Source organism: Macrobrachium nipponense, chromosome 32 (genome assembly GCF_015104395.2).
Source record: "Macrobrachium nipponense isolate FS-2020 chromosome 32, ASM1510439v2, whole genome shotgun sequence".
Lineage (NCBI taxonomy): Eukaryota > Metazoa > Arthropoda > Malacostraca > Decapoda > Palaemonidae > Macrobrachium > Macrobrachium nipponense.
In genome coordinates this window covers 61,365,253-61,388,203 of record NC_061094.1, presented here as the reverse complement: position 1 = coordinate 61,388,203, position 22,951 = coordinate 61,365,253, and the positions used below count along the sequence as shown (strand labels likewise).

Below are 22,951 nucleotides of genomic sequence, written 5' to 3'. Positions count from 1 at the left end.
TTTAGTCTCACAAAATTTTCAGAAAGTGAACTTACCTCGTTTTTTCGATTTCAAGAAATTGCACTGGAAATGGTGCTATGAATCTATAGCACACAATTTTTAGAAATGCAGGTTGTTGTACCCTCCTCACACTTTGGAAACCAGGAAAGAACTGACAAAGACGGTTGTAAACTGTCTGTCTCTCTGTCAGAACCATTGGTCATTTCAACAAGCGGCAGTTTCCGTTTTCTATCTGTATCGCTTCCCGTTTTTTTTTCTAATGTCTCTGAATAAGAACTGTGCTGCCTGTATTTTCTCGTAATATAATCTGCGACTTTTGGAGTGACAATAAATCTCTGCATTTACCTACACAATGTTTCCTCATTTCAAAAATGATTGTTTGAAGATCCCACGAAAAACATCTCATAGTTATCTTCAAGAGTAATTTCAAAAGAAATAAAACGATTAATTTAATCTAATTACACGTTTTTATTAATAGGGTATTAATAAGTTATATTGCTATACACAATTACATCGTTTTATATATATATTATTAAAATTGTGTCTCTGTATCTCTGTGCATTAGAAACCAGGCTGCAATAAATGTATTGGAAAACCATTTAATTTCTTAAATGAAACGCTAAAATTCACGAGGAATTAAATATTGTCTTATTAATCTGAATATGCCTTCCCTAAAGAATAATGCAGAGCCAGCCATATAGTTAGTTTTCAAAGCTGGGTAATGACAGACATTCTGGTAATATATATATATATATATATATATATATATATATATATATATATATTATATATATATATATATATATATATAACATATACATATACATATATATATATATATATATATGATATATATATATATATATATTATATATATATATATAATATAATATACATATATATAATATATAATATATATATATATATATATATATATATATATACAGCGCATGCAGTACGCGATGCATATGTATTTGTATTGTGTATCAGTAATGCCTTCCCATATTTACAATCTGCGGCAGTCAACTCGTTCTCACAAGCGTTACACAAATTTAGTCTCTGAAACAGCTGTGGAAGAAGCGTCCTCTGGAACCTCCGCTCTTGCGACTACTTTGGCCCTCTGCTGGGGAGACTCCGTCGCTGTAACTTTCCTTTGCACAGAATTATCCTCCTCTGCGGCTTCTATCTTTAATCTCACGGTGGATTCCTTGTTCACTTTCTTGAAGGTTTTCTTGGTGTCTGACGATGAGCCTACGCGCTGCTGCTGCTGCTGCTGTTGGTGGTGGTGTTCTTGAAGGTGACTTTGTTGTTGTTGGTGCTCCTGCTCTTGGCGTTCTCTCTTCTGCTTCCGCCACTTTGCACGCCTGTTCTTGAACCATACCTGCAAAAGAAACCCGCGGGTGAATGAGAGATTAGTTTCTGTTTATATCAATTAAAGCTAATAACCATTTCCTTGCACTTTCGTGCCATTTTATGACGCACATTCAAGATCATAAAATACCTGTGAGTTAACATTTATGGTACTACATGTTAAAATTACAATCAACATACCAAATAGCTTTCAGATGGACTACATAACCAACAACATCTACCACTTCCCACAGCTATTGCCTTGACGCGTACGCCTAAGGCCGCCCGCTGTGCGATTGCCATTTGTTTGGAAGGACAAGAACAACCATCCGATTCTCATTCATGCTAAAATTTCGGCCAATGCACCAGACACCTTTGAAGGAGAATATATAGGTACCAGCATCTACCAGTTTCCACTGCTCTTGCCTTGGCAGGCGCACCAAAGGCTGTTGTGTGATTGTCACTTGTTGGGAAGAGGGGCAAGCAAAACCATTTGATCCTACTGAGTAGATCGAAGTGCTCACAAACCACGGAAAAGTATTCCTCTGTAGTGCCATTCATTTTCATTCATTCAGCGAGTTATGAATTTAAGTCAAAAGTCAGCCTAGATCACACAAGACTAGATGAGAAGGCACACCAATGTATGATCCTGTCAGTGGCGTGAGGTCAGTCTCGTGTTAGCATGATTAGACCCACACACAAGCAATATTACTCGATTTAGTCATTCGTTAATTTATTCGAGTACGGAGGTATTGTATAAATATACTACTAAGAAATAAAGAAAGAAACAGAAGAACAAGACGGCAAAAATTCAAGTCACACTCGGAAACCTAAGACACGTTATGTCAACGCCCATAAAAAATAAATTTTTCATCAAAGTCCATCTTCTCTTTCTTTTAAGATTCCTACTACCACGTAGTGTCATCAGCAAAAATCATACGCACACACACACACACACACCTACCGGAGTAATCTGTATAAATCAGCGGTGGATATTTTCTAAAGCACCTGAAAATAACCCGATTTTTTCGATTGTCATTTTGCTGTACGCCATATGAAAATCCCTGAATTAAGTCCGGAAGACGGACTTTAAATGCAAATGCCAAGCTAAGACAAAGCCGCTTTCTGCCTTCGCCGCTAGAGCTCCTCCGAATTAGCATACGTGAATTAACGAAGGAGGAAAGAGAAGAAGAAGAAGAAGAGGAGGAGGAAGAAGAAACCATTGCACTCCTGCTAATATTTGTCGAGCGAGACAACGAGAAAGTTGTTGGATCTAGACCGAGTCACGGTTGTCGCATATCACATAGCGAGATCGACTCAGTTTGCGCTTAAAAGCCGTCACTTGATTGCCATAAACCACTTAGCTATCATTAAAAACGTATCTTTCTTCGTATTTTTAATTCATGTAAATGATGTCAACAAAAACACAACAATGTATCGGGGTAAGGTCTATTTAGTCTAATAATATCAGCGCGTTGGAACAGAGCGTATGGTAGTACTATCTAGCTAGCTAGCTATCACGAAAAACTAGTTGTTTTTTTATTCCTATAAATGACAGTCAACATAATTATGACAATACATGGACGAACGCTCTCTTAGTCCTTATAAAACCATCGCTGTGAAACGCAATACTGTCCCCTCGGGCAAACCCACTTATTCTGATCTGGCACAGGATGCAGGATGCTGATAAATTATTACCAATTATTTGGGTCTGTATCTTTTATTCCATCTTTTATTTTCTAAGTATTTTTAGTAACCCACCTTTTAATTTGAATAATAGTTCAACCAGTGTCTCTTTAATCCAATAAAATTTCATATTTTATCATAGGCCTAAAAGGTTCTTCACGTAAAGACGAGAGAAACATTAAGCCTTGTACATATGTATCTGCTTCTCTTGCTACTTTTTCCAGATGTTTAATATAGAACTTTTTTTAATATCTTTACGCCTAGGAACTATATTTCTATAATCACTGATAACAGTACTTGAAGTAGTAACCCAAATACTATTATCCCACAAATTATCCGTGGAATAAGTATATTTCGTGCAGTGAGATTTCGAGCCTTCTTACTAAGACTGCGGATTCAAAAGGTTATGTCAATAGCATATTTCAGCTTGGCCTCCCAATCAATACCTTTGGCAATTAGTCAAGTTAATCTTGGGAAGCTGTGAGATGAATTTCTTACTTAAAAGAAAAACCTGTGTGTGGCGTTCATGAGACTAAAAACACTTAGGCTAGAATTGATGAACATCCAGTGTGGAGAGCAGGTACCGAGAATGCAAGGTATAGAGTAACTTTTATGACGTGAATGAATCTTTATGACGTATGTGAATCTCTATGACGTAAATGTATCTTTATAGAGTAAGTGAATCTTTATGACAAAAACTAAGAAGTTAAGAGTCATTTCTCTGTGGTAAAACTACGTCTAAGACAAGAGTGTTATATCTCTAACTATATAATATTTTCGTAGGTAGATAAATTAAAGAGAATTCAGAAAATGGGCAAAAATAAATTAAAAATGAATGAAGGAACTGTTGAGCCAACTCTCCTTTATGGGAGTGAAGTGGGAATGTTGGATGCAAATGAGAGATGAAAGGTAACAGTAACAAAGGTGAAATGATTATGCGATAAATGTGGAGTTAGAGGGTTGAAGTGAGAAATGAAGATGTAGTACAGAGATTGGTTTAGGTGAATATATATTATATATATATATATATATATATAGTATATATATATATATATATATATCTATATATATATATATAAAAAAAATTATATTATATATAACTAAAGCATTATCATGATATCATGAGAAGTTGAAAAGATCATGAACCAGGAGACGATCTCTTAATGCCTAATAGAATTATTATGGATGAAAAGACACCCTTTCCTTTCCCTCCCACTCCCCCCCCCCCCCCCCCCCCCACCTGCACTCTCTCAATCCTCTCTTTCCTCCTCTTCTCGCCTTTTCCCGGTCTTCTTCCTTCTCCTCCGTCCGTCTTTCGACGTAAGTAGCCGAGAGCTTAATGTATGCATCCAAATAATGATAATTCTCTCTCGCGTTCTGTGTTTTTATCTCCTCAAACAAATCCGTTGTTTTGATTCCAAACAACTTGGAATAGGGTGGAGGCCATCTTCCACAGGATCTCCTCCTCTGCTCCTCTCTCTTCTTCTTCTTCCTCTTCCTCCTACTTCTTTTGGCCTTGGATTTTCCTCTTAATCTTCTTACTTTCCTTTCCCTACCCTTTGCTCTTTCGATGTCCTGATTCTTCTTCTTCTTACTGTTATATTATCCTTAATAATTCAGTCTATAATTTCGCGCGGGAATTCGTAAGAACAACATTAATACTCATGCGTACTCTGTCTACGTACTTTTCGTTCGGCCGTGCGTCTGTATACACACATATATGTCTTAGAATGGTGTAGTTAAAACTGTCTACGTGCAAGTGTGTTAGTACGTGTATGCGTGTGTCTATGATGAGCTGGGCTTATAAGCCCAACTGCAGTCAAGGGTGTGTATACAGTGTGTAAAAGTGTAAAAGAAGAGCTGCTGCTAACTCTCCATTTAGGCGTGAACGTTTAATAAGTGTATATATGTGTGTGTACGATTATGCGTGTGCGAACATATACATGTATACCATGGGATAGTCCTATAGGCCTACCTGCAATTCAAAGGTGAATGTGTATGCAGTGTGTAAAAGAAGCGCTGCTACCAGCTATTAACTCTTTATCTAAGCGTGCGTGTGTAAGTGTATATATATATATATATATGTGTGTGTGTGTAAGAGTTGTGTATGTATGTGTACAACTGTGTATACAATGAGCTAGTACTATAAGCCTAACTGCAATCAAGGATGTGTATGCAGTGTGTAAAAGAAGCACCGCTACGAACTCTTTTATGTAAGCGCGCGTGAGTAAGTGTAGATTTCCTCCGTGTGCGTGTGTGTGTGTGTGTAGGTGTACGTGTGTATGTGTACCTAAGAGATTCCGTACGCGGGAGCCACTTACTGCCCGTGCCACTTTTGCGGCGGTGTCTTTGCCCGACGGGGGCTCAGCGACCCGCGAAAACCATTCATTGTGTTTGGATAATTTCGCTTCAATCAAGATTACCTGAGTTGAAAAGCGACTTGGCACAGGTAATATTGTTGACTCTGAAAACACAAGAACTCGTCCCCGGGATGAAAAATTCCCTCCGAGGTTAATTATCTTTAATCTGGTGGTTACATTAGAGTTAGCGAGGGAATCTCAGCCACGGCATAATCTCTTCCGTTATGAATGTTAAGGAGCCCGGCGCCCAGGCCAGAGAGAGAGAGAGAGAGAGAGAGAGAGAGAGAGAGAGAGCTACGGGAAAGAAGAAGAAGGAGGAGGAGGAGGAGGAGGAGGAGGAGGAGGAGGAGGAGGAGGAGGAGGAGGAGGAGGAGGAGGAGGAGGAGGAGGATCATGGAAAAGGGAGAAAGGATGGGAGAGAAAGGTTCAGGAGAAATCTAGAAAAGTATAGGAAAAGAATATATATATATATATATATATATCTATATAGATATAATATATATATATATATAATTACTATAGATATATAATATATATATAGATATATATATATATATATATATATTATATATATATTATATATATATATCAAGTAAAGATAAGCACTGCCGGGGAGCTTATCTTTACTTGCTCTATTTAGCAATACCCGATGTTTTTTAACGATTTGTTTTCAGTTTTCATTGTTAAATCATTACTTTTTTTGTTTCTAAACACATAATTAGATACTAATCTTTAACAAGTTGGTTCAGTTTTTTTCGTGAAGTTTGCCAGAAATATTTTGAAAAAAAAAACTATTAAACTTGGTGGACTAGGAATAACAGTGCAAATTGATGAGTCTTGCTTCAGCCACAAACCAGAACACCACAGGGGACGCGCTCCTCAGAATCCAATTTGGGTATTTGGGATAGTTGACCCTATCTTCGTCACCAGCTTTGGATTATATGGAGATAGTCTATTCGCGTAATGCCGAAACGCTATTACCGATAATTAAGAAAGTAGCTATGCCAGGAACAACCATTCACAGTGATCAGTGGGGAGCATATTGCAACGTTCAAAGGGACCTATAGGATTCGCTCATCATACTGTAAATCGCTCGTTAAATTTCGTTGATAGAGCTACCGGAGTTCATACTCAATCGATCGAGTTATTGGAATAAACACAAAATACGAATAAACGCATGCTCGGATGCAGAAGGGAATTGTTGAACTCTTACTTAAACGAATTTTTGTGAAACGAAAGAAACCACAATGACAAATTTTATAGGTTTTGTGAAACAGTAGCAAATCAATATTGTTTTGATTAAATTCTTCATTTATATTTTTATGTGTACGCATGAAATATGTATTCATTAAGTATAATTTTTACCTATATTATGATGTATCCATTTTAAAGATATTTATATTTTATTTAGTTTGACAATAAAATTCTAAAACAACATATATATATTATAATATATATATATACTATATATTATATATATTTATATATATATATATATATATATATATATATATATAAAATATTATATATGCTTAAAAAATCATCACAGTAGATGCACGTGACTTCATTAAATAAGCGAATACCACAGGAAAATGATAGTCAGAAATCCAAGCGCTTTCGTCTTTACTAAGACATTGTCAAGGAACGAATGCAGTACAGTTGGAGAGAAAGGTCTCAGGTACACAACAAGATCAAGAATGCCAGGTTGTTAATTGTCAAAAGGGTAAAAATTAAGAGAGATAATCCAGGATTATCGGATGTCACACGGTCACAAACCTAAACAGATTTGACCCTAACCGAAATGATAGAAATTTCACCTTTTGAGTCTTTCGGAAATCAACTAACATTGCCTCTTTTGTTCATTACTACTCCAATCACCATCAAAATGTTAAATGCTCTGTTTTTTCTGGGATGTTCCTTAGGGCTTTACGTGTCTGTAGCCCGCAGTTTATTGACGCTGAGATTAAAACTATTTATGATATTGCATTGAAACTTAAATACCCAAGGACTTTTGTAGATGTGGCATGGAAAAGAGCTAGAAAAACATTTTATTCAACTAATGACAAACTTGAATTTAGTAAGCATAACATTCTAAAATTACCCTATGATGAAAGGTTTTTAGATACTCCTAAAATTTTAAGTTTTTTAACATAAATGTTGTTTTCAGTAATATTAATGTCAAGAGTTTAGTAATCAAACATTCTCCTAAAGATCTTCCAGGCTGCATATATGAAATTCCTTGCAAAAAGTGTGATGAAGTCTATTACGGACAGACCGGTAAATCTCTTTCACAACGTCTCAAACAGCACCAATATTCTGTGAGAACTGGGCAAATATCGAATGCATTATTCGTACATATGAAAGATTTAGATCATCCTATTAACTGGAGTCAAGCAAGAGCCTTAATCCCATGTAATGACACAGTTAAAATAATGGAAATGTTCTAAATTTAAGTCTTGGTTTATTTAAACTTGATGCTTTCACAATGAAAAAAGTTGTAGATAAATATAAGCAACAAAATTAATATGTTCAGTTTTTACATGTTTTGGACTGTAAGATACTTTGTAATTTCGGTTAGGGTCAAATCTGTTTAGGTTTGTGACCGTGTGATATCCGATAATCCTGGATTATCTCTTTTAATTTTTACCCTTTTGACAATTAACCATCTGGTATTCTTGATCTTGTTGTGTACCTGAGACCTTTCTCTCCAATTGTATATGCTATTTCATTCGTTCCTTGACAATGTCTCAGTAGACTGAAAGCGCTTGGATTTATGACTATCATTTTCCTGTGGTATCCCTATATATATATATATATATATATAATTATATATATATATGTATAAACATTCTAAACACCACGCTCTTGGTTCTAACAGTGGGTGTCTCTAAAACTTAAAAAAATAAAAAAATAAAAAAAAACAGTGAAGCAATAGTCACAAAAACACAGATAGTTAAATAAGGGAGATGAACCCTTTGTTTGAAACTTCCACTACAACCTTAGCCACTTTGCAACCCAGCCCATAACGCTCACCAGCAGCACGTTTGCCTCCTACACAAACTCAAAAACCCACTTCTGTACCTCATTCACATCGTCTACTCAACGCTAAAAATTAATAAATCCTTCTCTCTTTCTTGATCCTTCCAAAATTTGAGAATTGAACTCCTTCCATTAAGGGTTCAAACTCCACTTTTTATTATATAGACCGAACTGATTTAAGAATTTTTTTATTATCTTTTATTAGAGGAAATATACAATATTTTACCATTTTAATAGTATTAAATGCAGAATTTTTTCAAAATTGACTTCAAATTGCAAGAATTAAAAAAAACTATCTTGCACATTTTTTTTACAAATAATCTATGTATTTTCGATCCCGTCGGTAACCTACGCCTAACGTAATCTACGTTTGTGTCTATACTAAATACACACAAACGCACATACACTCACATGCGTGTGTAAAGAAAGCAATACTAAGGTTTCTTTCTTTTTTTAAAGAATGACTAAATAAACGAATAGAAATATAGAGTATAAGTAGAAGTTTGAATACAAATCAAACCCGCAGCCGGAACATTTCGAGCATGCGCAGTGTGACGACAGACTTCCCCTGACAACAACAGAGGAATGTTGATAATGTATAATCTACTTCAGTACGAACATATATATATATATATTATATATATATATATATATATATATATATATATATATATATATATATATATATATAGAAGAACTCCAAAATAACTTGTCCATGTTAAGATATAACGACGATTCATACCTACTAACTAACGTTACCAAGAATCCCACACTGTCTACCTTTTCTTAGAAAGTTGGTAGGATACAGAACTTAATTTTGTGAAGATTCTTATATAAGACTAATGTTAGCCTAAGTTTAGATTTATTATTAAAAAAAAATCAATAGCAGAGATGGCAACCAGCATTACGTATGAGAAACAGAGGCAGGTGTCTGTGTACGTGTATAAGTTTGCACGTAAGTAAGCTTATGTGTATTTACGTACATTTCCCTTTGAAAATCCTTTCTGTATGTACCTCAACTCTCTCCTCCATGAGAAACCAGAAGCTGGTGTTTGTGTACGTGTATAAATTTATCAGTGTACGTGTATAACTTTGTACGTATGTAAGTGTACGTGCTTTCCCGTACATTTCCATTTGAAAATCCGTTTACTTACCCCCAATCTATCCTCCGTGAGAAGATAGCAACAGGTGTCTGTGCGTGTATAAATTTGTACGTACGTTACGGTAAGTACTTGTTTTTTCCTTTGAAACCCCTTCCTTTACGTACCTAGACACTCCTTCATGAGAAACCAGGAGCAAATGTGTGTACGTGTGTAAGTCTGTACGTAAGTGTACGTGTCTTTCCCGTGCATTACCAGTCATTAACTAAAGAGATGGCAACCAACATCATATAGGAGAAACAGGAGCAGGTGTCTGTGTACGTACGTAAGTGTATAAGTTTAGTACGTACATAAGTGTATAGTCTCTTTACGTACATAAATGTAGCCTACAGTCTTTTTTTACGTACACCTCCATTTGAAAACCGCCCCTTTACGTACCTCGACCCTCTCCTCCATGAGATCCACCTTGGCGGCTAACTGCTCCCTCAGAACAACATCCGGGTAATGTGTCGTGAGGAAGGTCGCCTCCAGTTCGTCCAACTGGTCCTCCGTGAAAATCGTTCTGTGTCTCCTCTTCCTCTTGACTGGCGTCACCCCAGTTGACCCAGAGGGCGTGGCTGCCCCTTCGCCAGCGGACGACACCGATGCCCGGGTACTTAAGGGTCTCTGCTCCTGCAGGTGGCTAGCGTCGTCATCTTTACCAGGAGGCGAAGAGGTTGGCAAGCCTGGGATTCGAGATAAAGAATGGGGGTGTTTGAGTAACTTTCTCATTTATTTTGGATTTTACGGGTTAAAGTCGTTGACTTGTACTAGTTATTATCATAATAACTTTGTAATAATAATAATCATTAATATAATGACGATAAAGACACAAGTGTTCGTGATTATTGTTGCTAAATAAAGGCATCCACTGCTAAATCTACATCAACAGAGCCTACGCTAAACCGCCTACGAATGTAACATTTCAAGAACAGCAAATCTAGCCGTCCTTTGAGAGAGAGAGAGAGAGAGAGAGAGAGATGAAGAGGAGACGAGAGAGAGAGAGAGAGAGAGAGAGAGAGAGAGAGAGAGAGAATGCGCAGCGATTGGAACAATAGTCGTATGGAATCACTTCACGGAACAATGAGGGGTTCTTCTTCTTGCAATTGACAACTCGAGAATCCAGGTTCAAACTCCCGCTCTGGTTTTTTGAGATTAGTGCCCTCGACGACGATAACGGCCTAAGTAGGTTTCCAATGGCGAGCGGTGAAGCAAACAATTGTTCCTCACTGCCATTTAAAAATGCATGCTTGAAGGCGAAGGGAGGGAAAAATGGATGGCTCGAGTTGGGAGAAGAGGGTATGCACAGATGAAATGACAGGAAGGCGGGAGCCGCTGAAGGCAATTTTTTTATTTCATGTTTCTCTCTCTCTCTCTCTTTATCGAGTGATTACGGTAGGTTTTATTAACACTGCGATATTCTTCTTTCAGTCATTATTTACGGTTTAAAGGTTCAGAAACAACAGCAAGAGTAAAAAAAAAAATACTTCCTTTAAGTGAACGTGATTAAAGAGCGTAAGGTTAAACCTAGACCGAACATCAAATGCTAACGTTAGTTTAAAGAGAGAGAGAGAGAGAGAGAGAATTTGTTCTTTGCTTTCTACAATTTTTTGTCTTCTCTTATCAAAATTCCGTCTCTGATAACTTACGAAGTCATAACCAAATGTTCTGAACTACGTGATCTGTAGCTATGTTCATTTTTTTTTCTTTTAATCGGGAAATGACGCACGTCCGTTGTTTACCTTAGACTCATAGCTCGATGCTAATGAATAGAGAACTTTCCAAGAGCTCTAATAACTCAGTTCATGTAATTTCTAGGCCTACATTCGATTAGAGAGCTGTCAGAGAAGTGAAGAGAAATACGGAGCCCTCCATAATGATTATTTTTTTTTATTCTCTACCTACTGAAATACCTTTTCTTGTTTGCCAGTTTCGGATGAAAAACTAGACTTAACCTTGGGTCATTCTAAGTTATCAATTGTTCATACTTGGTAATTAATGATCCTGCTACTTAGCATTTCGAACTGACACTATTATCAACCAGAAGTTCTCGTTGTGGCCAACTGGTCAAGGACTTGCAGAATCTTAAGTATTAAGCCAATAACTTTTTATCCTTTAAACTGCTGAGTGAAACATCAAGTGCTTTGTTTAGTACAGTGTTTTTCAACCTTTTTGTGCCCATGGGCCATTTTTGGCATTCCTAAGTACTCGTGGCCCAATGCCATTCAAAATTGTGTAAAATATAATACTAGAATTTTATTAACGTTTTTTAGAACACTTTTATTAGTTTTACATTATCATTTACAGAACCATTTCTTTAGAGCGCTTCATTAGTTTACATTTTCATTACTGGAAGAAAATGTTGGCCTTTATTCACTGTTAATAACTCATATATGTTGTAATCAAAACTCAAAGGACATGTATTCACTTATGAAATTAAACACTTTCCAGTATTTGCGTAATTAAATTTTATGGGTTGTAATAATAACTCAAAATACCTTTTCACTTATGAAAATAAGCACTGGTCTACATTTAACAGTATTCTAAATTAATTTGGGACATTGAAATAAAAACTAAAATTCCACTTATGAAGTTAAGCGCTGGCGTGCATTTATAGTAAATAATATTTGTCTACTTGTATTGTAATAAAAACTAAATTTACACTTGTACAACAATTATAGAAATAAAAATTACAGTACTTTATTGTAGGCATATAAAATACTGCATAGATTTGGTAGCTAGTGTGATGGTTGTGCTTGCTTTTCAACTCTCTCTCATTTTGTGCTTCATTATTTCTAGATTTTTCACTTTTAAATATTATTTTAAAGATGCTTGTGTCATGGCCCCCCTCAGAACCAGCCATGGCCCACAGGTTGAAAACCACTGGTTTAGTCTCATAGTCTTAATTCTAATTTCCAACGATAAAATTTGCCTATGAATAAAGATGCAGACCAGCTTGCTTCTTTTATAGTTAATAGTTTTGTTCTCTCTTTGTCAGACGTAAGTGTGACCAAGGTACCTTGAGTGTGACAAAGCGTGAAAGTGAACAAGGTGTGATCCGACCTCCAGCCTAGTCGGGACGCGTGCATGATTTTCCCCTCATGCATAAGTTGTCAACATCATACGCATTCCAAACTTTTAACGGAAAATGAAATGTGCTCAAATCTTAGGTCAAATAGAGCTTTGTTTCACCAAAATATTAAAATAAATATTTTATATTTTATTAGAAATCATTTTTCTGTACTGTTTAACAAGCACATTATCTATTTTTTTTATTTTTTTACATTTTTATTCTAATAAATAAAACATGAATATCGTATCCAAAAATTTTTGTATTTTAACTCAGTGCGAAACCTTATTCTAACCTTTTTAGGCTCTCCATTGACCTAGCCTTTCCTACAACCCAGCCCCCCAACAAGAACTATAGATAACGTGGTCTTTTGCCGTTTGCGTTGTGCAAAATATTAAGTTTTAATTATATATATATATATATATATTTCTAAAAATGTAAAAAGTGTTTTTGTGTCCTGTGCCTTTTGCAAAATCCTAAATTGTGATATTATTCAGTTGTCAAGGCATCGATGCGGATAAAAATATCAAAATCATTAACAAAAATATGTCAACTACATATTGTAGTATACATGTTCGAGTAGGCCTAAAGAAAGAGGTGTCACATGGTTATAAAAAAACTTAAATAAAAAAATAAATAAATAAACCTACTCACCTCCGCTAGGACTACGGGAGGGAAGCTGTGCTGTTATGCTTGCAGCAGCAGCAACAGCATTAGCAGCGGGCAGATGAGCTGTGAAGTGGTGATGCGCTGGAAAATGCGAGGGACGAACGTGATGCAGCCAAGTGTCCCTGGGAGCCAGGAGGCTGTCAACCGTGAAACCCCGATGACGCCAACTGCCTGTAGACGCCCCTCGATCCTCCGCCCTTTCGTCCTCGTTGCTCCTCAACAGTTGGTTGTGCAACAGCGAGGTAGTACTAGGAGACCTTAGCGCCGCTGCTGCAGCCACCGCCGCAGCAGCTGCGGCTGCGGTAGCCGTTGACGAAGAGCTGAGAAAAGCAGTCCCGCTATCAGCAGCCATGGAGGAGAGAGGCCACAGGTAGTGGTGAGAGCAAAAGGCGCACTCGAAGCACCTGCGAAGGTGGTCTCTGGAGAGGAGGTAGACGCCCACAGCGTCTCCTGAAGCGTGAGTCATGAGCGTCCCTCCTCCTCCTCCTCCTCCAACTCCTTCGTATGCTAGGGCTGCTGTCGAGGAAGACCCTACGACGTGCCTTTCCTGGCTTCTCGTAGGAGGAGGAGGAGGCATTTCAAGTTGCGAAAGGGAAGCAGGAGGTGGAGGGAAAAGGAGGGAATTAGGATGTGTAGGCTGAGGAGGATGTGGAGGAGGGGGAGGGGGAGGAGGGAAAGCAGTACTGCTCCCTCCACATTCATGAGCCAACGAAGGGGAAGACCCGAAGCAGCCGCAGGTGGGATGGAAAGGAGAAACGCCGTTGGTACTGTTACGGTTACATATCGGGATGATCCCAACGCCGCTGCTGTTCTCCTCCAGCGGGGCGGCCGTTTGTCGCTTGTCGAGCCCTTTGTGAACTTCACAGGGAACAAACATCTAAACGAATGAGAAAAGGGCTGGACTCAGTTCGAAACGCGAAGTAGTGTCTTTTCAAAACCAAATTATTCTATGTGTCGCAATATAAAAACTGATTTTACTCTTAAATACACTGTCACTATTTATCCTGATTTCGCGTAGATTACGTTTAGTCATTTCGTGTTGAATAACCAGTATTTTCTTGCGTAAAATAATTGACCCGGTTAAGAAATCTGCGTTAAAACAAACTGTATCGAGAAATGTCAGATTACTCTCCTTTTCCTTATAAATAATTCAGTGACTAAAATTCCTTATTGTCATTCTCATATATATTATCTGTGATGAGAAAACCGTTCACGTATTCAAATTCCTCGTATAAACAACAGCGTTTGATAGCGTCACTTCACGATGCCAATTAAATACTTCTCGGTACATTTCCTGTTGTGAAAGAAAAATAGAAGATTTTGAAAAATAACGTCACGAAGAAATTAAAAAGACGATATTCTCTGAAACGCATTTTTTTCTTCTGATTTTTTATTTAAAGACTTCTGGCGGGAAAGTCTGTCTTTCCCTGGAGTTAGAGGGAGAAAAGGCGGGAAGGTTCCTCCCGGAGTACTGCCCAGCTCCGCTCCTAGGAGTTTATGGCACAAGTTGATTGTTGCCATCGGCCAAGATTCCCTGGAAGCAACTCCCACCCATCCCCCTTTCTCCCTCCCCCCCTCCCCCCCTTTTCCCTCCCACATATAGCAAACCCCCCTTCCCATCGTCCGTCACTCATTCACTCACCTGACCCTCGTACCTACGGCACCTTGCCTACCCGTGCGCTGATCTCTCTCTCTCTCTCTCTCTCTCTCTCTCTCTCTCTCTCTCTCTCTCTTTATGTTGGTCGGGTAGATTACGGAGGTCCACACTAAGCCTCTTAATCCACTTCTTACCCTATCAAATAAAGCCAGCTTAATCAAAACCATCTCTCTCTCTCTCTCTCTCTCTCTCTCTCTCTCTCTCTCTCTCTCTCTCTCTCTCTCTCTCTCTCTCTCTAGTTAACGTAAAAGAAAACTTCTGTTCGACTGGAAATTCATAACATTTGAAACAGGAATGTAAGGCACTTGTTTTTATTATAATTTATTAATGTTTTGTTTCACTTAATATTAGATATTTGGGGACACAGAACATATTCTATTGTCATAAACTAATTCACGATTCTGAGTTTTAAATAAGTGGTTTTATTATTCATTACAGGAAAGGAATGTGGATTTTTTATAATTTCAAAGTTCAGCTACAAATATCCTTAATATCAGACTCATTTTATCTTAAATGAACTTATATACCAAAAGGGAATTATTCATAAGAACAATCTAAGGTTCGATACAAGAATGACAGTAACTCATCCAACTGGCCATCGACTTTGCTCTAAAGATTCCATGATAAATAAGTGCCAAATTTGTAAGTGTCTGAAGATACTTACTTCATCACATCCTTATTTTTCATTATGGAGGTTAGGTGATTTCAAATTATTCTAGGAATACGTCCCCTTCCCTCTCCCTTTCCTGATAGTGATGCGTAAGGATCAGATCAGCGCAGGCAGTCGCCGAGGGAGTTCCCGAGAGCGTAGCTACGTCCCAGCATGTTTCGTGATATCTATGAATGAAGGACAATAAAATAATATTTATATAATAATAATAATGTGCAAGTTGTAATCATTTCGTTGGGGTCCGCCTAAATCTCACACTTCGAGTTCGATTCCCGATCTCTGTCTGTGAGATTTAGGTGATGGCATAGTATAGGCCTATGTGTTTCGTGATATCCGTAACTGAAGGAAAATGAATAGACAAAATTGTAATAAAATCGATATGTATATCGCCTAAATCGCACCCACTTCGAGGTCGATCTCTAAGTCTTTGAGATTTAGGTGATAGCATAGTAGGCCTTTGTGTTCCGTATCGATAGTAACGGAAAGTGCAAACTGAAAAAAAATGTGCTAATTGTAATAATTTCGTTGAGATTCGTCTAAATTTAACTGACTTCCAATCCCATCCTCGGTCATTGCGTCTGTGAGATTTAGGTGATAACACAATGTTTCGTATATACGTGTATATATATATATAATATATATATATATATATATATATATATATATATATATATATATATATATATGTGTGTGTGTGTGTGTGTGTGTGTGTGACTGAATCACGAAAGTTTGGAACGTGATAAATCCATAAATAAAGGTATAAGTCACGACGGAAAATAAACAACGGAATATCCTCAAGATCTTTCGACGTTCAAACGGAACTGCTAAGTAAAGGACGTTTGAATGTCGAAAGATCTTGCGGATACTCCGTTGTTTATTTTCCCTTGTGGCTTATACCTTTATATATACACATATATGTATGTAATATGTATGTATAGTTATTATATTATAGATATATACATATATATATAAGATATATATGTATATATATAATATAGTTTTTGTTTTTGTTTTTTTAACTCACCTGTTATTGGCAAGAGGGTCTGCCCCGGCATCCAGCAGGACCTTGGTAATGTGGACAAGTCCCTTTCCGGCAGCCAAGTGAAGGGGCGTCTCCCCAGCGGCATTGGTCGACTGAGCTGACGATCCATACTCGAGGAGGAGGTTCACCAAGTCGTAACTGCCCATCCTGACGGCGGCGTGAAGCGCGCGGTCGCCCAGGTCGCTCTCGGGAGCTGTTAAAAGGACGAGAGACTTAAGGAATTACTTAATTGATAAGGCTTATGAAATCAGAAAATCCCAAATACCTCAACGTAGTACCTCATAAGATCGCAATTTGTACTTTCTTTCAGTCTAAGAGACCCATAGGCCTATTACTACCTTCTGTGGGAGCTCCCAGATGCAGCAGCAGCTTGGCACACTGCGCCGCCCTTTGGTGAAGGGCTAGGTGCAAGAGGGTTGCCTTGACGCGTCGAGGTTTACCCAGTTCTGCCCCGAGGACGAGGTCGTGCGTTGCTCCGACTTCGATGTTGCCGGGTATACAAGAGACAACCTTGAAGCAATACAGAAGGTAATATTTACGAATTATAGTGAAAACTTTGCGTTCAAATATAATAATATTTTCATTATTCAATAACAGAATGGGAGACAACATCTGTTCAGTCGATAAAAAAAAAAAACGTAATGAATGACTGCGTTTGAACCAACGACCTAAGGGGAGAGAGAGAGAGAGAGAGAGAGAGAGAGAGAGAGAGAGAGAGAGAGAGAGAGAGAGATTAAATCACACTTTTTGCGTGGTTATCCATGCAGTATATTTTATAAATTATCATCTGAAAGCGAGATCGTTTTGATGTCGCATATAGCATCTGACGTAATCATTCTCCGATTCTCATCATACAGCAGAACTTACATCACATTAAAAAGCTGTGTGTGTGAGTGTGTATTAACATCTTCAAGACTATAATATATCTCATCATACTCACCGTGCAAACATCATCAGCAATGATGGCTTGGATGGCCGTCTTCAGGCGCTGAAGTTTCTGCTCGGGTGTTGGACGGTCATCCAACATCTTGTTCGTACGACTTCGGGAAAATGGCATCGTGTCTCAGATGGTGTTCCTGGCGTTGATGAATGTTTTCCCCAACCTCTGATTGACCCAACCTCCTTCTCTTTCTAAGTATGCGTATGCAAATTCGACGGGGAAATAAAAATCAGTGACTAGGCCTAAGAAAAAAAAGACACTGGCTCTAGTACCACATGAAGCGCCACAGACACCACGTAACTGAGGCTATGAATAACTGATGTGACTTCCACTTCCTGTCGCTGACTTTCGCCATTGTTAACTGTTTTCTAGTTCTCCTTTAAGCCGAGCTAGTCGTGATCCAATTCTTTACATAAATCGATATAAACTAAACAAATTGGAAATAATTTTTTTCTCAGTCTTATATGTAAATTACACAAGTCAACTTACGGGAAAGCCAAAGTGACGCTTTGGGCTTATCAACAGGTCCACAGGATGTCGTGTTTAGTTTTTTTACAGACAAGAGAAAACAGTAGTCATTTTTCTTTTATTCATGAGCAATTTAGGCGAGAGTGGTCCTCTAACATAATGTGTACCAGATGACAGAATAGACTGGCACTCAAGTATATTACAAAAAGTTGGCATAGACGAACACATAGGCCTACCCTCATTTTAGAGGACATTTTGTTAAATTCGCAATTCGAGTACGTATGAGTGAACTACATGTCTCAGTTGGTGCTCTAAGTATTACCAACAGTGTCCGTTGTATTTTAATAGTATTCAACTAGTCGTAGAAAATCTATTTGTGTGTGTATTACCAGGTATTATATACCGCTAATCGACGCCCAGCAAATCTTGTTTAGCACTACACACAATTGCAATTAAATGCCAATACCACAGGAAAGGTTCAATAAAAGACAAAATAGCTGTTTATCGAAACATCTTATTTCTTCGATGGTTATCATTACATTATCATATCATCTCACCGACGTTTTACAATATAGCGTAAACAACTATAGGCCTAAATGATGCAAAATTATAAAAAATACCATGTCAGTCAGTAGCTTAGTTTAAAGTGAAAATGGGAGTTAATGAATACATAGTAGTGTCTTTTTCGGTACAACTCGAATACAACCGTACTCGAATAATTAACAGCAAGATATTTATCATTTACTTGACCAAAGACTTGGAATAAGCACATCACCATCACCTTCTCGAAACGGATGTTGAGCAATCGTATGGACAGTAAGTAATCTTAATAATCAATAATACTGCTCAGATATAAGTTTTATTTCAATACTTAGTGGATAAAGTGACTATCCCTTGAATACATTGTCACAAGGGTTAAAAGATAATGCTATCTTAAAATATTGTAATACTGCACAGTCTTGTCTTTTTATATTTCCTTCGAAGATCTTAACCATAGATATAGATCTTAACCCTTCGTCACGTTTGGGGAAACGTCTTCCTTTGTGCTGCAGTCAAGTGGAGGCATAAGTTAATTTCCTCTAGCCCAGCTGTTAAATAATCTTAGAATAAGGAACTTTAGTCTAGAGGTAAATGTTTAAAGGATATACATGAAACGCTAGACAACTCTCATTACTCCATGATGGGAGCAAATATAACAGCAAGTCATCGACTAGTTTTACGTTTTCTATGATAGTGTCTTGCAAGTTAAGGCAATAATATAGATGTTAGGGAGGTCATATCCACACGTTATCTTTCTTTTATTGCAAGAGCAACATGCATGATGTATTTCCATGTCTTTTTTTATAAGCTTCATGAAGTAAACACTTGGACTTTTCTGTATTCAGATTTGCTAGTTATTAAACAAAAGGAAGCCTTACTTTGCACTTGAACAGTTACAGTGCAACAGTGCCGTTTTCTTAGACCTAGATAACACAAAACAAAAACATGCAATGCTAAGTGCATTCAGTTGTATACAGCAAATAATTACAGGCTTTTTTTCATTGTTTCTACAAGAAACAAATTACTGCATGCAGTCTTGTCTTGCTGTTTGTTGAGGGAATGTCTTCCCTAATAACAACTTAACCATTTTCGGTGGTAAATTTCTCTCCTTTACCATAGAATATAATACTGGAATATTTATAATGTTTAAAAATGCTTTTAATGTTAAGTAACATTCCATTATCACAGATGAACATGGTCCTTGCATTCTCCTTTTAATATTACAAGTCTACCTGTTACTGAGACTAGACTTCTTATCTAGCTGTGGTTATATATAAAAAAAATATAAAGTTAAATGAAATCTGATTTATTATACCTACAGAAAAAAATGAGGGACAAGTACTCACGTCAGACATACCAACAATTGGTCCACAGTGCTGCTAACCATGAGAAAACATGAAACCCTTTCGCAATGTGAAAATCTATCCCAAACACTCGGTCATGCAACATCAAAGTACATCAAAATAGGAAGATCTTTGAAAACAGTAAAGTGTTCTGCAATTTCTGAAACTTTACATCAAATTACTCATAGTACTATATTGTTTGCTTTGATTTCTTTTAACCTGACAGTAGTTTAAATCTGCTAGACCAATAAAGCACAAATACTTCTTTCACAGCCTATTTTATAATCAGATGCTATGGTTTCTTTTAAAGCTCTTGTATCAAGCTGGCCTAACAGCTTATTGTCAAGATACTGAATCTGTCTTTGCCTAGTTGCTAAATACATTACAGGCAGTCCCTGGCTTACAGCGGATTCGGCTTAAGACATTCCAAGGTTACGGCGCTTTTCAATTATATTCATCAGAAATTAATTCCAGGTTTACGACGCATGTTCGAGGGTTACAGAGCATGTTCCAGGGTTACAGCGCCGGTCTGACAGAAGAAATATGACTCCAAAAGTGGTAAATACTTAACCAATATTTGAAGGTTTTTTTATGAAAAATGCAATAAAAATGCAGTTTACATAGTTCTTTATACAGCCAAAGCATTAAAAGTAAGGTTTTCTTAGGATTTTTAACGATTTTCGGCTTGTGAAGTCTCAAGAACGGAACCTCCATTGTAAACCGAGGACTGCTTCTAATATAGGTGTGTGTGTGTAACCAAATGGATGTGGAGTAAGAGGTCAAACCAGGTGGGGACATATGCCTTGATTACAGAAATTAAAACCTCATTGACATTTGAGAAGTCATGAAGTCGGGGATTTTGCTATCACAGCAAAAATTCCCTGCCATGGAAAGTTATGGGTAAAGGTTCATACATCAGCCAACCAGCAAACTTCAGAGGAGGTGTTTTATAAAGGCAGTTCGAAGTCTTGAAAATAAGTAAAAGATTACAATGTCAATTTAATTATATAAAACATTAACTACATGGCAAAAGTTGACCCCAACACTTTCAAGATTGGCACTAAAGCATTTGCAATCCATGTGGATCTACAGCTTTCCCAATTCTGGTAGCAACCATGGGGTCTGCAATTGACTATTACTTACTTCTTTTAACCATTCACAGTTGCCATCCATCTTCATTTAGTCTTCTTTCCTGAACAGTCAGACCTCTCAATACTCTACACTATTGGAAGGCCCTTCTTCATATCAGGTCCTTCAAGAAATACTGACAGGTTATTCACAAACCTTACAAGTTCCCTGGCCCCCTCCTTCTCTATCAAAGAATTATCTCACTACTGTACACTGTAAGGGGTAGGGGTGTTGGAAATATCTTTGGAAAGATTGAACACGAGTTTCAAGTTTAGAATATTTCAATTATTTTGATATTCAATTTAGTTTTTTCCTAATCTTTTTTTTTTTGCATGTCTACAACTTATTAAACATTCTATGTGAAGTAGAGGCTAATCACTCACAGATAAAGGCTGATTATAGTAGTAATAATAACATTATTATTATTATTCACATCATGTGAAATGATGAAAGGATTACAATTACTTGGCATAGAACCCTGTATTTTAAATGATAAATGCTGTTGAATTTACAGTAAAATATATTGATCGTGATGGAATACCTCTTAGGCTTCATGCAGAAAATGGCTCCATCTTGACATCATATTAAGGCCAATCTAAAACATGGGAAAGACCTCTAGTTAACCAATAAGGTACTATTGTTTGTTTCACATGATCTTAACTCCAAGGCCGAGAAGTAATTAGAGCATCTGTATAAATTAGCAGGAGTGCTAATCTTGGCCCAGTGTGCAACCACGAATTTAAAATGAGTATAAAACATTACAAATTCACACAATATAAGTGGTTGTGGATGAATGTGATATAATACTGAATCAAAACATATGTATATTGTAACCACTCAGTCTTTGCCAATTTGGTGTATCCATTCAATACTGTACTCAATCATATCAATGCATACAGATAAATAAATAAAGGAGCTGTAAACATAACATGCCACACCCTTACAGGTTCGCTACATCATAAAAAGAAAATTAAGAGCGAAGATATCATTACAGTCATCCATTAATCACTCACATCTGCAGTACATTTGTATCACACCTTACTTTATGTAATCATCCATAGATATTAATAGAAATGAAGAGCCAGAATGCAAATAGAACTGCAGTGCTAAAAAAATATGGGTCTGCATACAGAAACATTAAATTTTCCAAATTGCAAGCTCTACAATATTTACCTCTGGATATAAAAAAAAAAAAAATTAAAATGGTGGGCAGATTGAATATTCTGAGTTTACTATTAAAAAGGACTTGCTTTGAAAAACTTTCTGATATTCAGAGCCACACTGAGGCATAAACTCACCCCACTTGCAAGTAGGGCCTCATAATGTGTACAAACTCAAAATTTCAAAATGCATTTTGAAATTTTAACATTAACTGGCTCTTTGTGTTTTGTAGTTTTTAATACAGCCTTTGTACAAATTTTTATATCGGTTTAAAATGGATCAACTTACATAATGCAATTCAATCAGTTATCAGAACACATCCCAGTGGCAATCAACTGAGTTTTTTTCTAATTTGCAATTTTCATTTTGTTCTTTAAACAATCTGGAAATTAAATAATTCATAACAATTCCATGGCACTAACTTTCATCAAGCGTTGTACTTGCAATGACCGACTTCCTTGTGCCAGGCATAAAACTAATGAAAAGTATAATGGAAAAAAGGTAGTATGTATACAGTAACTGAAGGAGTGATTAAACATCACTATATAAAATATGATAATCCTAGAAGAGCAGCTTGGAATATGTTTGCACACAGCAGAGCCACACGGAAGAATGAGGCCTCATGGAATAATGGAGATGACTGGTGTGGCTGGAGATCTGTTCTATGGAATAAGGCTATTTATGATTAA

The 22,951-nt window shown here is 37.1% G+C and overlaps 3 protein-coding genes across 4 annotated transcripts in view; 1 reads left to right on the top strand and 2 right to left on the bottom strand.

The window, feature by feature from the left end:
• Positions 1-917: 917 nt before the first annotated feature.
• LOC135207546 (homeobox protein Nkx-6.1-like) lies at positions 918-14,190 on the bottom strand. Its single transcript, XM_064239373.1, has 3 exons — positions 13,299-14,190; positions 9,974-10,260; positions 918-1,381 (listed from the first exon to the last, which is right to left on the bottom strand). The coding sequence occupies exons 1-3, from the start codon at positions 14,188-14,190 to the stop codon at positions 1,043-1,045; spliced, it is 1,518 nt and encodes a 505-aa protein (XP_064095443.1). The 3' UTR covers positions 918-1,042.
• LOC135207548 (NF-kappa-B inhibitor epsilon-like) lies at positions 14,056-18,460 on the bottom strand. 2 transcript variants are annotated; one of them, XM_064239379.1, is made up of 5 exons: positions 17,623-18,460; positions 17,021-17,192; positions 16,665-16,875; positions 15,635-15,807; positions 14,056-14,190 (listed from the first exon to the last, which is right to left on the bottom strand). In XM_064239379.1, the coding sequence occupies exons 1-4, from the start codon at positions 17,737-17,739 to the stop codon at positions 15,681-15,683; spliced, it is 627 nt and encodes a 208-aa protein (XP_064095449.1). In that variant the 5' UTR covers positions 17,740-18,460; the 3' UTR covers positions 14,056-14,190; positions 15,635-15,680. The 2 variants fall into 2 exon arrangements, with proteins under 2 accessions (XP_064095449.1, XP_064095448.1); XM_064239378.1 differs by lacking the exon at positions 14,056-14,190 and adding an exon at positions 14,469-14,607.
• Positions 17,152-22,951, top strand: part of LOC135207547 (cathepsin B-like) — a 47,748-nt gene continuing 41,948 nt past the window's right edge. The window contains exon 1 of the mRNA XM_064239375.1: positions 17,152-17,210. Within this exon, the coding sequence (XP_064095445.1) occupies positions 17,167-17,210 (44 nt within the window). The 5' untranslated portion in view covers positions 17,152-17,166. The remainder of the gene's footprint in view (positions 17,211-22,951) is intronic.

Bases quoted from the DNA above. Each gene is read 5' to 3' on its own strand.
- LOC135207546 (XM_064239373.1), bottom strand. From the start codon at position 14,190: ATGTTTGTTCCCTGTGAAGTTCACAAAGGGCTCGACAAGCGACAAACG. The intron at 10,261-13,298 runs GTGAGTAGGTTT...CTCGAATCCCAG, and splicing joins CTCCCGTAGTCCTAGCGGAG to GCTTGCCAACCTCTTCGCCT. The intron at 1,382-9,973 runs GTACGTAAAGGG...TTTCTTTTGCAG, and splicing joins TCATGGAGGAGAGGGTCGAG to GTATGGTTCAAGAACAGGCG.
- LOC135207548 (XM_064239379.1), bottom strand. From the start codon at position 17,739: ATGCCATTTTCCCGAAGTCGTACGAACAAGATGTTGGATGACCGTCCA. The intron at 17,193-17,622 runs GTGAGTATGATG...TATTGCTTCAAG, and splicing joins TTGCTGATGATGTTTGCACG to GTTGTCTCTTGTATACCCGG. The intron at 15,808-16,664 runs GTGAGTTAAAAA...CTTCATTCATAG, and splicing joins GACCCTCTTGCCAATAACAG to ATATCACGAAACATGCTGGG.